The sequence below is a fragment of the Megalobrama amblycephala genome, linkage group LG11 (assembly GCF_018812025.1).
Source record: "Megalobrama amblycephala isolate DHTTF-2021 linkage group LG11, ASM1881202v1, whole genome shotgun sequence".
Classification (NCBI taxonomy): domain Eukaryota; kingdom Metazoa; phylum Chordata; class Actinopteri; order Cypriniformes; family Xenocyprididae; genus Megalobrama; species Megalobrama amblycephala.
The window spans coordinates 12,304,650-12,323,093 of NC_063054.1; the positions used below are offsets into that span (position 1 = coordinate 12,304,650).

General features: G+C 36.4%; 2 protein-coding genes across 5 annotated transcripts in view; both read left to right on the plus strand.

Moving 5' to 3' along the window:
* fynb (FYN proto-oncogene, Src family tyrosine kinase b) overlaps positions 1 to 5,978 on the plus strand; it is a 73,237-nt gene extending 67,259 nt beyond the window's left edge. For all 4 annotated transcript variants that reach the window (XM_048206163.1, XM_048206164.1, XM_048206165.1 and 1 more), the window contains 3 exons: positions 31 to 184; positions 1,700 to 1,831; positions 5,147 to 5,978. In XM_048206163.1, coding sequence (XP_048062120.1) covers positions 31 to 184; positions 1,700 to 1,831; positions 5,147 to 5,355 — 495 coding nt within the window. In that variant the 3' untranslated portion in view covers positions 5,356 to 5,978. The remainder of the gene's footprint in view (positions 1 to 30; positions 185 to 1,699; positions 1,832 to 5,146) is intronic.
* A 7,344-nt stretch (positions 5,979 to 13,322) lies between these two features.
* ndufaf4 (NADH:ubiquinone oxidoreductase complex assembly factor 4) lies at positions 13,323 to 17,002 on the plus strand. The gene is given in 4 exon segments (XM_048206167.1): positions 13,323 to 13,514; positions 15,177 to 15,271; positions 16,618 to 16,719; positions 16,721 to 17,002. Coding segments are annotated over 4 exon segments (546 nt in total). The 5' UTR covers positions 13,323 to 13,378; the 3' UTR covers positions 16,934 to 17,002.
* The last annotated feature ends 1,442 nt before the right edge of the window (positions 17,003 to 18,444 follow it).

Consider the following 18,444-nt stretch of genomic DNA (forward strand, 5'->3'; position numbering starts at 1 on the left):
AGATTTCATTGTAAGTGTTTGTATATTCAGGTGGCTGGAGGCATGGCCTACATCGAGCGGATGAACTACATTCACAGAGATTTGCGCTCTGCTAACATTCTGGTTGGTGATAACCTTGTGTGCAAGATCGCTGACTTTGGCCTGGCCAGACTCATTGAAGACAATGAGTACACTGCCCGACAAGGTAAAAGACACTTGATAGTTAGTTAAGAGTGAGAATTCATTGGACCTTAAACTAAAGTGTGATCCTTAAGTTTAGTTGCTGCATTCATTGAAGTATAATCAAATTAGCTGTACAAGTAATTTCAACTCAAATTATATTAAACTGACTTTAAAAAAAAGAGTTGAATCTTGTGTAACATTATTTTAATAAAATTGCTAAAAATATTTTGATGATTTAAAGTAATGGAAAAATATAAGCTTCCATGACTTATTGATCATATTTTTACAGTGTCCACAGACCTTCAGGAAACATACATATACATTGTTTTGGATGTTGGCCCCAATGCATGGGAAAAAGAAGTGGTTGACCCAAAAATTGAAATTTTTAAAATGTTGTTTTTTCACAGAACATAAAAGTAGATTTTTTTTGAAGATATTGTTCATAATTCTCTAAATACCCTGAAGACATACAATAGCTTAATTCAATGTTTCTTAATTCCAGTCCAGCACATTTTTGTCTCCCCAGAAAAAAATCGTGATTTGAATAACTTCCTTCCCACATTTTTTGGCCTCAAGCAGATAAAGAGACTTTTCTCATTGACAGACCGCTTATCCTGTTTCTGTGGGGCAGAGAGATAGCAACCAAAGAAGTTGTGGCAGAGCAGGGAGCTGCTCAGAAAAAGTTACCTGAAAGGTCACAATTTATTTTAAATAAGAGGGGAGTGCAGAAGGAAGACGTGGCACAATCCTGTGAATCTGAAGTGAACATGAACCTTTCATCATGCACAGAAATTCTGCCACCCACTGCTAATATGTTGGTGCCAGAATCTGGCACTTCTCAAAACAAATAGTTTCACAATTAATCAACAGATTAATTAATTTTATAGAGCAAAAGAGAACGTATCTCACTTGAGTCACAGTTAGATGCATATTAAGTGATTTTCTCTAGATTTGAAGCTGGATTTGTTAATTTATTTATTTTTTTAGGTACCCCAGTGAAATCACTGGGTCTTACTTGGCCATCCCTGAAAAAAAAGTTTAGGCTACGCCCGTGACAGTGGGGGCACAGTGCTTCATGATTAATACTGATTATTCAGCTGGAATTAATGTAGGGCTGGACTTTTACAGTTTTTACAGTTTGAGATTTGATTGAATCGTGAAAAGTGAGCATTGATATTGTTGGTCAACAACACACACCATTGGTTACATCAGCAGAAATAAAAGTTGTTTCAGAAGATCTAATGAATTGTGCACAATAAGACCAGAGATATTAAAAATATAAAATTAAATTAAGGGCAATAGCACATATTGGGTGGTCCTTTCCAGGTCATCTTCCTCTTGTCTCTGATTATTTCCTGTCTCTAACCCTACTGTTTTGGCCAATAAAGGTGAAAAAAAGACATTTAAAAATAAAAGTACATTTTGATGTCATGGTTTCAAAGTTTTTAATGATAGCTGACTTTGCACTGGAATTTCTTAAAGAAACAGTCTCACTTTTATTTTAATGCATATTCTTTTTGCCATGTCTAAATTTCAGGGGCTAAATTCCCTATTAAGTGGACAGCTCCTGAGGCAGCTCTGTATGGGAAGTTCACCATTAAATCCGATGTTTGGTCTTTTGGAATCCTGCTTACGGAGCTGGTCACTAAAGGCAGAGTTCCATATCCAGGTAAATCTTAAAACCAGCTACTCTGTGATAACTAGATGTATTGTGAAATTACTGTTGTGACCCTTTAAAAGTTTAAAATACATCAAACTAAAATAATAGTAATAGTACCTGCATCCAAAATAGATATCTTTTGAAGACGCAGCTTATGATATTTCATTGTCTCTGTAAACCAAAAGACATGTCTAAACATTTAAAGGTGTTATTTATTTGCTGCCACTTACCTTGATACTTATCTGTCAACACATATGTTGACTAATTTCTGAGAGGCATGTCCAGTCTCAGATTTTAGTTTTCCATTTTATTTCAAACTGGCTCTTTCCACACCTTTTAAAGGGTTAGTTCACCCAAAAATGAAAATTCTGTCATTTATTACTTACCCTCATGCCGTTCCACACCCGTAAAACCTTCATTAATCTTCAGAACATAAATTAAGATATTTTAGTTGAAATCCGATTGCTCCGTGAGGCCTCCATAGGGAGCAATGGACACTTCCTCTCTCAAGATCCATTAATATACGAAAAACATATTTAAATCGGTTCATGTGAGTACAGTGGTTCAATATTAATATTATAAAGCGACGAGAATATTTTTGGAGCGCCAAAAAAACTAAATAACGACTTATTTAGTGATGGCCGATTTCAAAACAATGCTTCAGGAAGCTTCGGAGCACAGATGAATCAGTGTGTTGAATCTGCTGTTCGGAGCGCCAAAGTCACGTGATTTCAGCCGTTGACAGTTTGACATGCGATCCGAATCATGATTCGACACACTGATTCATTTGTGCTCCGATGCTTCATGAAGCAGTGTTTTGAAATCGGCCATCACTAAATAAGTCGTTATTTTGTTTTTTTGGTGCTCCAAAAATATTCTCGTCGCTTTATAATATTAATATTGAACCACTGTACTCATATGAACCGATTTAAATATGTTTTTAGTACCTTTATGGATCTTGAGAGAGGAAGTGTCCATTGCTCCCTATGGAGGCCTCACGGATTTCAAATAAAATATCTTCATTTGTGTTCTGAAGATTAATGAAGGTCTTACGGGTGAGGAACGGCATGAGGGTAAGTAATAAATGACAGAATTTTTAACTAACCCTTTTTAGTTTTTCAGAACTAGTCATGTTTACGTCCTGGGAATGCAGGATCAGCTGGAGGATTAAATTGACTGGATGAAGTATTTATCAGTATCTGTGTAAAATTTGTGAACCACTCTGTTAATTACAGTCAGACTCTTAAAATACTGTATGAGATGCTGAAAATGGTGATGCATGGGTGAATTAGATTTGCACAAATTCTAAAAGAAAAAAAAAACGCCTTGATCTTAGCTGGAATGTAGGGGAGAAATGAAGGGGAGGTTTGAAATGCCATTGTGTCAACCCAGTATTGCATCATCCACAGATGTTTGCAGGCGTTTCTCTCTCAGTGTTGTTGAAATGTGGTCATGTCCCTCGTGATGATGATGAATCTTCTGGCTTCATAAGTGCAGTTTTGTTCCAAGATCAGTAAACTTTAGAGTCTAATTGTCCTGCCCTCAAAGCATCAAAAATTTTATTTTCTGGTTTGATTGATAGTTTTGGTCTGTTTTTACCTACCTAGTCATTGTTGAAAAATTCACTTTGCAACATGAGTTTTTGGATCTCTTTATTAGTCCTTTTGGTTCAAAAGTTATTACATTTCTTTAGCACTAAATGAATTCCAACAATAACTGGATTTTTGTAGTAGTGTATAACTTGCTACAAACTTGCTACTAACTTGCAATAGTAGGATGTTGCTATATGGTTGCGAATGTGTTCTGAGTGGTGTTAAAGTTGTTAAGTTGTTAAATTGTTCTGGGTAGTTGTTTTCTGTCCCCAAGTCAAAAAGTCACTGTCAGTCACCTATTTTATCATCCTCAAGACAAAACAGAGCAAAACAAAAACTGAAAAAGGGTTTGTTCTAAATTCCTAACCCAACAATGTGCAATAATGGACCTTATTCAAGGTAGATGGCATATATGATTTTCCACGAATGCTAACAAAACTGTGATGGAAAGATGCACAATCTGAGAAACCTGTGAAAATACATCTTTTCATTAAAGGCCAGGACACACCAAGCCGATAGTCAGCCAATGGGCAGTCGGTGAGTGTTGGTCTGGCTAGTTTTTGCACATGTTAGCTTTAGTCAGACCTTCATCAGCCAATTGAGCGTGTTGAATCAGTGTCGGGAAAAGAAGTCACTCTTATTGGTTGTTCAGCTTTGTAGATCTGCACACAAGAAGTATGTAGCCTAATTAATCTAAGTGAAGACAAACTGATCGGTATGATTCATATTCAAAATGATAAGCAAGTGCTGCTTTGTTTAGTTCACGTTCCCTTTATTGAATGTCGAATACAGACAACTGTTATCTGCTGTTGTGGACAGTTATTATCTCTCATGCAGGCGTAGAATGTACATGTTAGTTGGCCATCAGCTGTAGTTTTTGCTGCGTGTTCAAGCACAACTTTTTGCCCAGATGCAGCTGGCATGTGCCGACTCCATCATTAGCTTTCGCCGCCGCTAGATCTTTGCCGCCGGTTTGGTGTGCACCAGCCTTTAGACATCAGCAGCACATACAGTCATTCTCTGTTAACTTCCGCATCCCAACTAACTCACCATATGGCTCGATCAATGGTGTGAATTTGGGCAGAAGGATTCTTAAGAGAGAGAGATGTCTGTATCCATGTCTTCAGTTTTCATTTGCAAAAAAATTAAAAATGCCATCTATCATGAGTATACACTGCAATAAATTTCTGTCTTGTTTTCTAGAAATTACACACTTCACCATTTTGCTTAGTGTGAGCAAATAAGAAATCCTGGGTTAGGTGCAAGTTCCAGGAATTGGAGCTATATCACATAACATGCTAAGAAATCGGTTGATTTTCAAAAAACGAAAGATAACTGATAGTGCCCCATTGTCCATTGGAATTAATTTATTTAGCTAAAGTTAGTTTCTCCAAATACTCTCAATATGTATATTCTTTTATAGCAGGGGTTCTGTTCTCAACTCTGGCGCTCAAGGTTCACTTTCTTGCAGAGTTTAGCTCCAGTCCTAATCAAACACAACTTAAAAGCTAAAGCTGTCTTCAGGCTAGAAAGTTACAAGCGAGTTTGATCAAGGTTGGAGCTAAACTCAACATGAAAGTGGACCTTTGGGGCCAGAGCTGATACCTCTGCTTTATAGTTTTGTCTTCTTAGTTGACACCCACAAAAGCCCTGTTAAGATTAACATCTGTAACATTGTTCTGCTGAAATTTACTCTCATTTCTTTTATTGAATTTTCTGTTGTTTTTGATAGGGATGAACAACAGGGAGGTACTAGAACAAGTAGAGCGTGGCTACCGGATGCCGTGTCCCCAGGACTGTCCAAGCTCTCTACACGAGCTGATGGTTCAGTGCTGGAAGAAAGACGCAGAAGAGCGGCCCACTTTCGAGTACCTGCAGGCCTTCCTAGAAGATTACTTCACGGCGACCGAACCTCAATATCAGCCCGGAGACAACCTCTAAACCCAGCCTCCTGGAGTCACCCTGGTCTTCTTTTCCCCGGGCCATCTCAAGTGCCCTCTGCTCCCTCCTGACTTGAGGCATGTACAGCTTCATGAGTTCACCCAAGGTCCTGTTACCCCCCTATGGCCTTGGTCAACTGAAGACTGAACAATTTTGCACAGACTTTCATCTTGAGGGGTGTATACATGAGCGAGCTGGGGAGGTAAACAGAGGGAATTATGGGTAAAGTTGGGAGGCTGAGGACATGGAAATGCTTTTGTTCAGGGTTGTGGCCATAACCATTATAATAAAATGAAATGATGCCTGTATTCAGTGTAAATACGAGATGCTTGTTTATGGTTTATTTTTTTGGTTTGTTTTCATTCATATTTTGTTTCATCCCCGCTCATCTTTTTGTTTTGCTTTGCAAAGTAGCAATTATGGTTGCGTTGAGGAACCCATTCTTCGTGAAGGATAAAGCAGACATTTATGAAGGGTTTGGGTGCGTGCCAATGCATAAAAAGAATCTCTATGTCTGCTTGTTATATTTGAGATTTAAGAATGTATGTGTTTTATTCGTCCTCTCCTCTGCTGATGAGATCATGTTCCAGATGGAAAAATAAAGACCCAGAGTGTCTTTCTTATTCTAGTGGTTTTAAAATATCTCAGACTTCAAATGAAAATCATTCCTTACATTTTCTTTAATTTATTTTATGTACAATGCTTAAGATACTAAATTGATTTAACATTTTGTTAATCTCTGAGAATTGTGTCCTCTCCAAAGTATTAGATGTTAATCTAATGTAACAAAAATTATTTTACACATAATGTACATTACAGTTTTGTATTTTCAGCCAAATGTTAAAGACATAAAGCATATCTCCATGGAGAAAATGCAACTTATAAGTTTCCCTCACTAGCAGGTTTTTTTTGGGTATTCGAGTATGGATGTTTTTTCCATGGTGGAAAAAAAAAGGTTATTCAGGTATAAAAGGTCCTGTTACCCCATACTTAGGCTGTGTCCAAAGCCTGAAAAATGCTGCATTCACATACAGTATTCAGATTTAAGAAAGTCACCAAGGCAATATTTGTGTAACGTTCTCTCTACTAGAAGTGAAATCATACTTTACACATGTGGTTATACTGTAGCTACAAAAGCTTGATTCCATGCATTGCTGCAAAAGAGAATCTTGAGGAGCAAGTTAAAGTTAGCTAAACTTGCTTATAGCACTGTCAGAAAACATACAAAAATTTTACCTTTAGGGGTACAATGGCTTGTCACTGGGGCAGGACCCTCAAAGGGACAACTTTGTACCATATCTAAAAAGTTATTTTAGAAACCTGAAGTTTTAATATGAACCCTTAAGATACTACTAGGTACAGTGTTTCCAAGTCTGTGTTTTTTCCATGGAATTTGGCTACTTTTAAGTTATTCACAATGGTTGATTTTTTTTTTTTTTTTTTTTTTTTTTTTTTTCTTCCCTCCACGGGTTGATTTACCCAGCCAGGGTGTAAAATTTCGGGCATCAGGGAGCTGCTTCTAATATGTGGGGGGTATTGAAATCGCTTTTGAATGTGTACTTGCTTTTCACTTAGGTTTTCTAATTCAGGATCATACATACTCTGTGTATAGGGAGCTGCGGTACTGACCTAACATTTTACAAGATAAGATGTTTGTCGATGACGCCTAGGATATGTTGCACACCAAATCCTCCACCATTGTCTTGTCAGTCATCTCTCCTTACTCTCATCATGTGATAAGTGAAATCTGACTCTTACTGAATGGTGCTGCAACTCTGCAGCTCATGCTGTATGGAGCAAAGCACACGCTTTCAGTTAATTGTTCAGTATAATGTTCAGTCAGTTTAGTATAATTGTATAGCGTCTGTTGTCCAACTGAACAAAAAAAAAGCAAAACAATAGTGGGGGTGGTGCCGTGGTGCCCAAGTAATGTAATCTGTGTTTGGCCAAAGACTGTGTAACTCTGGTAAAACTGACTACCGCAACAAGCCTAGGCACAACTATGAACTGCTTAATTGTAACTTGTAATTAGTTACAAAGTTATCCCTTTGAGGATACTGTCCGAAATGGGCATTGATATCATTAAATATTTGCTTGGTCATGTCCAAAATGCTCTTGAATTTGTTCTTAATAATTAGACATGACATTATGGTGCCTTGGAAGCCGCCACACAGAAATGTTGGGTCATTGACTGACTGGTCAGCGAGTAAGCACAGCAGCTGTCTTCAGTTTCGGACACAGCCTCATTCAAATTAAATCAGGTTCTATTTGCCTTCAGTGGTTACCACAACAACTGGTTCCGTGCCATTTATTATGTTCTCCATCGAGGATACTTCAGAATTTGTTTTAATGTATTTTATTTAACCTAACATAAATCTATGTGGAACTGATTTGGATCAGTGGAACATTCCAAAGTACCATTTTTTTTTTTTTTTTTTCATTTTGGTTTGTACAGTGCTCATCAGAACATCTTTAAAACCCCTCACCAACACTGCATTTGGTTTAGCAGTATTGTAAGTGTTAGAAATCACCTCAAAATTATCTTTGCCATTCCCATTTTTTTAACATAGCATTTTGTTATCTCATTTCCCATTTTGAAATAAAAAGTACAGTATTTTACACTTTACAAGCTTTGCTCCTCTTTCTTATTCCCAAGTAAATCCTTTAAAAACTAAGGTGGTTTCACATGTAAGCAGCACATAGTCACTTTCGACATTGTCTCAAAACCTACACGGGGGGGTCACACTTGGGAGCCCCAAACACCTCTGATATTTTGGAAAAGGCCTATGAAAAATGGCAAGTGGAATTTGCATGCCACTCCCCCATCATACGGGTATAAAAGAGTGGTGTGCATCCACTCAAAACTTCACACGTAATAAAATAGAAAACTCTAACATTTGATAGCTGCTCTGTTACATCTTCATCGTCACTTAGGAACCAGGGTGTTATTTGATAGCAATCTTATTTTTGAAAACCACATTTCTAGCATCTGTAAAAATGCATTTTTACGTCTCAAAAATAAATCTAAATTATGACATATGCACTCAATAACAAATCCAGAAATGTTAGTTCATGCATCCATGCCATCAAGGCAACATTATTGTAATGCTCTATTATTGTAATGCTTTACTGGGTGGTTGCCCTGCAAGCTTAATAAACAAACTCCAGCTGGTCCAAAATGCAGCAGCTATAGTTCTTAATAGAACCAGGAACTATAACCATATTAGCCATATTAGCACTACATTGGCTTCCTATTAAACAAAGCAAACATTTTAAAATCTTGCTATTTACTTACAGAGCACTAAATGGTTTAGCTCCTCAGTACTTTACACACAAGCTCTTAATGCATTATAGTCCTTCACATTTATTGCGATCTTAAAATACTTGCCAAATAATAGAATATCAAAATAACTAGAATATCAAAATCAACTTTTGCTGGCCAACTGCTGGCAGTAGATCCCATTTAGCACCCAAACTCTGGAACAGTCTTCGTAGCCTTGTTTGGGAAGCAGACACACTCTGTCAGTTTATATCAAGACTAAAAAACACCTCTTTAACCTGGAATATACATAACACTATCACATTTCTATAATTCACATCCATTAAAAGAGTGTTACCGATGTACTTGTTACATCATAAGAAGAACTGCATCTACGCTGAAATTAGTCTCTCTGTTTATTCCAAGGTTAGTCCACCGTATCCGGTCTGTATCCAGACCATATGGTGGACCTGCACATAGACACAACCACCCCAACTAACAGAAAGCATTCTCATAACTTTGGCTACCGTTCTGGCAGGTTCTCTAAAAGTTATAAACAAATGTTCTTCCAGTAACATTATTAGAATGTTTGTTTTATTTTATTTTGTCTTTATAATGTTTTCAAAAGATTAGCAAAAAAACATTATTTATACATTGTTTATAGAAGGTTTTTTTAAATGTACTCATAATGTTGGGAGAAAACATTCTGAGAACAACATTCTTGGAACATCCTTTTAACATTTAGAATGAGAACTAACTTTGATTGAATAAGGTTGTGTGTGATGTTTTAAAAGAACATCCTTGGAATGTGGAAAAGTTTTGTAGCCTCTCCCATAGCTATTGTTCCTTAGAATTAAACACTTTCCAAACAATGTTCATGAAATCACCACAAACTGTCATTAGGATTTGATTAATGTTCTCATAATGTTGGCAGAAAACATTATTTGAACAACATTCTTCGAACATCATTTAAACATCAAGGATCACTAACTTTTTGGCTTAAAATGGCTTATGGTTGGACAATACACAGCGAAATCCCCTGTGTTTAATGAACAGTGCTCAGTGTGACTATTAATGATGACACCTGTTATTAATGAGAGTTTTGAAGTCACCATTGTGGTGTTTAGTGTTCAGGTTACTTTATTAATTTATTTGTACCCTTGGGTAAATTAGGTTGCAGTGGACAAGTTCATGCCGTCTACACACAACACAGACATTCCAGTAAACAGAGTAATGAGGAATGGCTGCTGGCACAAAGCTGTTCTTTACCGTTTTGTTCTGCATTGTGCTACTATAAACCGTCATTTAGATGGAAGATGCTGGAACTCACTATACAAGGGGAAATACACATCCACTCTGTCTAGAATACAGCGAAGCTAGATTAAGATGCGTCTCCCCAATCAGCCTACTAGACCATATAACAATTTGATTTATAGAGTTCCTATTCTTCAGGGATAGATTCACAAACCAAACATTAGTGAAAAAGTCATAATTGATTCAATGAAGTCATGGTAAAACAAAATCAAACCTACATGTGCAGACAAAGTTTCATTTACCTTCACTCCATATGTCCTGTTAATTAAAAAAATCTAAAATCCAGACTACAAGATTATTGCTCAGTTTAAACTGTTCTAAAAACCTGCTTACTAAAACATGGTTGAATTGTATTAAAGGTGCCGTAGAATGTGTTTTCAAAAGATGTAATATTAGTCTAAGGTGTCCCCTGAATGTGTCTGTGCAGTTTCAGCTCAAAATACCCCATAGATTTTTTTAATTCATTTTTTTTAACTGCCTGTTTTGGGGCATCATTAAATATGCGCCGATTCAGGCTGCGGCCCCTTTAAATTCTCGTGCTCCCCGCCCCCGGAGCTTGCGCTTGCCTTAAACAGCATAAACAAAGTTCACAGAGCTAATATAACCCTCAAAATGGATCTTTACAAAGTGTTTGTCATGCAGCATGTCTAATCATGTAAGTATAGTATTTATTTGGATGTTTACATTTGATTCTGAATGAGTTTGATAGTGCTCCGTGGCTAAAGCTAACATTACACACTGTTGGAGAGATTTATAAAGAATGAAGTTGTGTTTATGAATTATACAGACTGCAAGTGTTTAAAAAATGAAAGTAACGATGGCTCTTGTCTCCGTGAATACAGTAAGAAACGATGGTAACTTTAACCACATTTAACAGTACATTAGCAACATGCTAACGAAACATTTAGAAAGACAATTTACAAATATCACTAAAAATATCATGTTATCATGTATCATGTCAGTTATTATTGCTCCATCTGCCATTTTTCACTATTGTCCTTGCTTGCTTACCTAGTCTGATGATTCAGCTGTGCACAGATCCAGACGTCCTGCCCTTGTCTAATGCCTTGAACATGAGCTGGCATATGCAAATACTGGGGGCGTACATATTAATGATCCCGACTGTTGCGTCACAGTCGGTGTTATGTTGAGATTCGCCTGTTCTTCGGAGGTCTTTTAAACAAATGAGATTTACATAAGAAGGAGGAAACAATGGAGTTTGAGACTCACTGTATGTCATTTCCATGTACTGAACTCTTGTTTTTTAACTATGCCAAGGTAAATTCAATTTTTAATTCTAGGGCACCTTTAAAAGCAGAAGAAAAATCAACAAATAAAAGTCTGAAATGAGACCCTTTTCCCTCCAAATGTTTAACAAGTAAATGGATCAAGGTAACTGTGGCATCTTCTACTCCTCTATGTGGCCTGTAAGCAAACCGTTTGATCTAATGCACACTCAGTTTTCCGCAATATTTCTGATCTTACCAATCTTTCAAAGATTTTCATTAAAATAGATGTCACTGCTCTAAAATCATTAAAGTTTAGGGCAGTTAGATTTCGGGACAGGAACTATCAATGCATCCTTCCAAACATTTGGAACACGCTGTACCTTTAAAGACATTAAAAATATAATGAAATACTGGACTCTGTATTTTCTTTTGCACAATACATGAATGTCAGGCCCTTGACTCTTACCAATAGGAAGATTTCCTTCCTTTCCTTTTTCCTTCTTTTGACCTGGCTGCTGTTCTTAAATTACCAAGACTTATTATGCTTTTCATACTAGACCAGGCTAAACCAAGCTTATTTGCAGCCAATCCTACTCTCTAATCTTGTTTTAAAATTATTTTTTGCCTTTAAAATTTCTGCCTTCAACTCTCTAGTAGCTATATGCTTATGCATCATAAGTTGATTCTCTTTGTTTAAACACAAGTCTCTTATTCTGTATGCTGGACTTAACTGATTTAGTCACCCAGGGTTTGTTGTTTGGGTAAATTCTAATTCGCTTGCAGGGAATAATCATTTCCCCACAAAAAAGCAACATAAAAACAAGTTACATCAGCGAGTGCATCCATTATCACAGGATTCCCTGAACATATTCCAATCCGTACAATCATAACATTCTTTTAGACAAAGCATAGCTTCCTCAGACCAGACCTTTATGTGCTTGTACTTTCTCTCTCTTTAAGACAGTTTTGTATATGGGCAACAAGAACACAGTTATGATCTGCAGAGCCCAATGGAGGTAGGTAAAAGCATCCTTCACTGACCCAAAACATAAATCCAATATCTTATCCTGCCTAGTTAAGCAGATAACATATTGATAATAATAATTATATTGTTAATAATATGGAAGTGACTTTTCCAGAGAGACATGATTAAAATCATTAAAACCAAGATAAAATTTAAACTACAACTACCCAACTACAGTGTTTCCTGTATAGATGGGCATTTGACCCTTGATAATGTTGCTGCTTTAACACATTTATTGTGTTAAAGGAAATCAAAACAGAACATTCTCAAGTGATGTTGGCCATTAATTAATGATGATCAGAAGTGTTTTGTTATTACAGTTTTTCTGAACTGCTAAAACACATTTCTCAAAATCATCACCTACTTTCTCAAAACCTCTCAGAACCTCTGACTCTTCTGGCAAAATCAAACAATTGCCTCAAAACAATTTTATCTCTGCTCAAAATCAAATAATGCTTTCAGATTATACACACAGCCAGTCAATATTATAAACACTACATCAAATTACGTAAAAAAAAAAAAAGTATAGTAATCGCAATTTACAGTAGTAAAGTGAATATTCTGCAAAAGCCAAAAAGTAAAATAAATAAATAAATAAAAACTCTATATGAAAAGCATGTTACAGTAGCTACATGTTGTTCAACTGCAAAATCGAAGTCAGTTAGAAATTCATTCTGCCTCAGCATCATGTCTTTGGGCTGGGTCTGGCCTCACAGGCAATATCGTCTCTTACTAAGCAAAAGGAAAAACCCTCTGGTGTGCCGGATACAGCCTTGACAACACTGTCCACACCTTGCTCTTTCTCGTCCTCATCCTCTTCCTCCTTGTCCACCACCTCTTACACATACTTTTCCTCTGCAACACAAGTGCATCACAGTGAGAAATGTGTTTTAGTGAGTGAGAATGTGTTCACAGTTTTGCAAAAAGAGTGCATGAGATTTGCAAATTGTGTCTAACAGCCTGAACTTGTTTAAGGTTTTACAGAAAGAGTGATTTATTCGACAAATTGGTTTAGGCTATTGAGAATTTGGTTGAGAGAATGGGGATTAGTGTTTTAGCAATTCAGAACTGTAAGAAACAAAAACATTTGGTAAATCAACTGCAGAATCATCCAGTCGAGGGCAGTAATGAGCGGCCTGTGCCTAATAGTAGAGTTAAACGAAGAAGAGGAATGTCCTCTGCGTAGAGATTTCAAACATGGGCTCCAGAGTAACACGCTTGATTAGAAACTTTAATCTGGAGAATCGCGCTCTCCGAGAAATAAGCAAAGCAAAACCTCGAGCAGCACCACGACATCCAACATCAAGCAAGTTTCCACAAGAAGGAACTGAGGGTGAGATATTGTGTTAGAGTATGCTAGATTACAGTCATAACCTGTGCTCATGAACTGTTTTAGGGGTTAAGGACAATGTCCAATGTCTTTTACTCTATTTACTGCACCAAAGTAACGTTATGTGGACACCCACTTTTGTTTAGGGGTTTGATTTTTTTTTTTTCCCATTGACAACAAATATTCAACAAATATTAATGCTTGTCATGAAATGACAATCCATCAGCTGTAATAGATGGATAGGACGCTGTCATATCCTCTTTCCACTAGATGCTGGAATATGGAGCAATTAGAACACTCTTTGTTGTTCTTTTCAGTTGTTTAATGTAAAATTCAAAAATATGCGTCACATTGCAATAAAAAGACTGAAGTACATACAAATACATGCCTTAGTACCCCATTTTACTATGGTAAGCCTGTAATCATATTTTGTCAATCTGTTTATTTAAAACAACAACAACAACAAAAAAACTCTTCATTTTATTTTTAATTGTAATATTGTATATTGAAACAACGGGGTGATCATGAATGGCCATTCGATTGCACTTTAAAGGTGCCCTAGAATCAAAAATTGAATTTACCTTGGCATAGTTGAATAACAAGAGTTCAGTACATGGAAAAGACATACATTGAGTTTCAAACTCCATTGCTTCCTCCTTCTTATGTAAATCTCATTTGTTTAAAAGACCTTAGGAAAAAAGGCGAATCTCAACATAACACCGACTGTTACGTAACCGTCGGGATCATAAATATGTATGACCCCAATATTTGCATATGCCAGCCCATGTTCAAGGCATTAAACAAGCCAGTATTAACGTCTGGAGCAGCACAGCTGAATCATCAGACTAGGTAAGCAAGCAAGGACAACAGAGAAAAATGGCAGATGGAGCAATAATAATTGATAATTGAACATGATATTTTTAGTGATATTTGTAAATTTTCTTTCTAAATGTTTCGTTAGCATGTTGCTAATGTACTGTTAAATGTGGTAAAAATTACCATCGTTTATTACTGTATTCACGGAGACAAAGAGCCGTCGCTATTTTAATTTTTAAACGCTTGCAGCGCGAGATTTAAAGGGGCCGCAGCCTGAATCGGTGCATAGTTAATGATGCCTCAAAATAGGCAGTTAAAAAAATTCATAAAAAATATCTATGGGGTATTTTGAGCTGAAACTTCACAGACACATTCAAGGGACACCTTAGACTTATATTACATCTTGTGAAAGAACATTCTAGGGCACCTTTTAACATATTTAACTATAAACCTAATGCTTTCATAATTTTATCTAAGTGAAAAGGTTACATTAAAACTACATAACCAACACCACTGCAAACATGATAAGTGGTTTCTTTTAAAAGTAAACTAAGCTCATTATGTAATTTAATTTGCATTCTTGTCTTTTCATAATTGTTTGTCTACTTTAGTTCTTTGATCGCGTCATGGATGGCCATGTAGGACATTGGTTTTTACCTTGTTTTCAATGTTTTTTTCCCCCATTTTGCAATTTGATTGGGTGCTTTGACTGGGTTGCTTGTAGATCCATATTTGTCCATTGAGTAGCTGTGCCAAAAGCCTGTTGAAAGAGGGTATCCATCCACATACTTTTGGCAATGCAAGTTACACAGTTTTTTGCATGATCTGACATATGTGTTTCTGTGCCAGCAACCAGCATTGCAGAAGAGATTCACCAGAGGAATGACCCACTGCTGTCGATGCTCAAGGAGGTTTATGTGGAGTCTAAAGATCCAGTTCCTCAGGTTTGAAAAGTCATCAGTTGTGTTACTGTGGTATCATATTAATTCAGATTCATAAAGTTATATAAAATGTAGTAAAATTTATTAAATTTCAGCATCAACTGATAATGCATGGGTTTAGTAACTTGGAAGAGGCCAGCAATATTTCGCAGCCACCGCCCACATGCTTATGAGCCTCTTTGAATCGTTTCATCTAAAGTGCTCTCATGCTTTGGACAACTAGTTCATGCACTCTTCCCACTTCAGTTTGCTCTGTGGCCTCTGCCATTTTTTTCTAATGCTTTTTACTGAGAAATTCACAAGCTGAATAGATAAGTATCTATTTGGTGCTTGGTGGGTGTTAATTTCAGTCCTAATGTCATAAAACATATCATAAAACATATCTAACATGTAACTAATTGTCACTTAGCAAATATAAAAGCATTATAAGTGTAATTAATAATACTGGTTACAAAGTCTTTATATAAAATATATATCAGTCTTAATAGAATGTTGATCAGTATCTATGAGATATTTTCACCCTGGTAAATAAGTGTGGTTTGCACTAACTAACCATTCAAAGAAATAATTAAAAGTTCCATTGATATGATCTCAAAGCTTTGTCAGTCTTCTGCCCAATAGGATTTTGGAATACTGCAGATAATAAGCTCTGCCACCAACAAAAGTTTATGATTCTTAAATATTTTGTCCATCTTGATAATTTTCACAAATGAACACTCTTATGAATTTTGAAGCCTAAATTTGCCAGAAATAAAAAGCGTACCTTAGGCTATAAACGAACTACACTACAGTCGCTCGACTTAAAGGTCACCATCACTAAGCTTCCGACTACTCTTTCAGTTTTATTTAAAAAACATTTTCCCTGAAAGGTTCAAGTTATAATAGTTTGCAAGAGCTTGATTATAAACACAACGAGGCTGTGAAAGTGAACTAGTGTGTAGAGAGAGTTTACCTGTTCAGCTGATGATGTTTAATGTCCCCGACAATCTTTGTAGTCTCATTTTTACTTGTTAGCAACTGACAAGAATGTCAGAATTCACATTACTCATAAAAGAGTAGGCTTCATACTACATAGAACATACTTTTTAGTGGTTGAGAAGTAATTATTCAAAATAAGTACCCGCTCAAGAGATTGTGCAATTTCAGACGCAGCCATTGACTTCAGGATGATAGAACTGGAAGTGCTAAAATGTGTACCATATCTTTCAGACGATTTAGAAACTAGGTTCAGTAATGCTTTCTGTGAATCATTTTCTGAGTTCTGGTCTTTGGATTGCAGAGTTTTGGAGAGAGGTGGTGTGCACTGCCCTCTACTGGTGTGACTGACTCTGTGCTCTGTGCTCCTGTAGGAGGAAACAGTCGCTGTGGTGAAGAAGGTCAAGCAGAAGAACCAGCGCAGGCTGCTAAAGTTCAGTCTACCGGGCGACCCCTATGGTTTCTGTGATGTTACCTGATGTTCCCAAAGGCAAACTGTCGCTTGTGGAAGCTTTAACTGGACTGAACAATCACAAACGCATGCCTAAAATATGGACTCCAGAGAAGCTGGCACAAGAGTTTTCTCTGGACCCAAAAGATGCCAAAGCGCTGACAGATTTCTTCTTTCCCTTTGACGTCAAAATCATTCCACCAAAATCAGAGGAGACTAAGCAGATTAAGGATTCTTAACACATGTGAACACTGTTCTATACAGACTTGAGCCGTCGCTGAAACATGCACAATGAATAATTGCCTCAACTGTTTTGATTGTAGTGTATATTATTTGTTTTTGAAGGTCTATTTATTAATGTCTTATTTAAAGGGTTAATTCACCCAAAAATGAAAATTCTGCCCTTAATTACTTACCCTCATATCGTTCCAAACCCGTAAGACTTTCGTTCATCTTGGAACACAAATGAAGATATTTTTGATGAAATCTAAGAGCTTTCTGTCCCTCCATAGACAGCTATGCGACTATCACTTTGATGCTTCAAAAAGTTCATAAAGACGCTTGATTGCTTTATATGATAAACAGATTTAATTTAGGCTTTTATTCGCATAAACATCAGTGAACATAAACAAAAGCTCACCCAAACCTGCTTCACATGCAAGAGCAAAACTCTTGTGGAAGCTCAAACGTTCTGCGTAACGCACATGAATGAATCTCATTGGTTCTAGCACACATCAAGCAAACATGCTTGAGCTTCCGTTTACCACAACTGATGTGTGAGTTGATGATTGTTTATATGTGAATAAAAGCCTAAATTCAATCTGTTCATCATATATAGTGATCATGTTTCTTTAGAAAATCTGGACTACACCTCTCAATTCATATGGATTAGATTTATGATCTCTTTATGAACTTTTTGAAGCGTCAAAGTGGTAGTCACATAGCTGTCCATGGAGGTACAGAAAGATATGATGATATATATCATGATCTCAGCTCTCAGATTTCATCCAAAATATCTTCATTTGTGTTCCAAAGATGAACGAAAGTCATACGGGTTCAGAACGATACGAGGGTGAGTAATTAATGACAGAATTTTCATTTTTGCCTAAACTAACCCTTTATACATGGCATATCCCATTGTTTATTTTAGTAATAAGATAATTAAGATAAATTAATGTAAACATTTCTGGACTAAAAAAGGAAATCTTATGTCAAAGATAATAACAGCATCACATCAGTACATATATTTCTCAATAAATATGAAAAGATTGGTACAGAATTGCTATATTATGTTTGTGTGAACACCAGCTTCAAGCAATACATCTGTCAGATGTTATATTTATTATTAGACAATAAATCAGCTGCCCCTGCATTGGTCGTTTTGATCCAGTGAACTGAATTTAACAAGGTTCTATAAAGTTACTCTCTGCCATACTGCACATGAATATTTTATAGTATTACTTTTTTGCACTTCTCATAATTGTATTATAAGCAGTTTTGATTTTTTTTTTTTTTTTTCATGTGGCTTACATTATTATATAATTAATGTATTTACATTATCAGGGGTATCATGTAGTTTTGCAGGTGAGATGGGGTAATAATTGTACGTGTTCTTTTCTCATATAGGGTTGAGAATATCATTAGCTCTGTCGATTAGCGCAACTGATGTGGAGTTTTATGGTCTTCACTCTCGATCATCTGTAAAACCCGGACATTCAAAACGCTTAACGTAGCTTAATGTACTAAGACA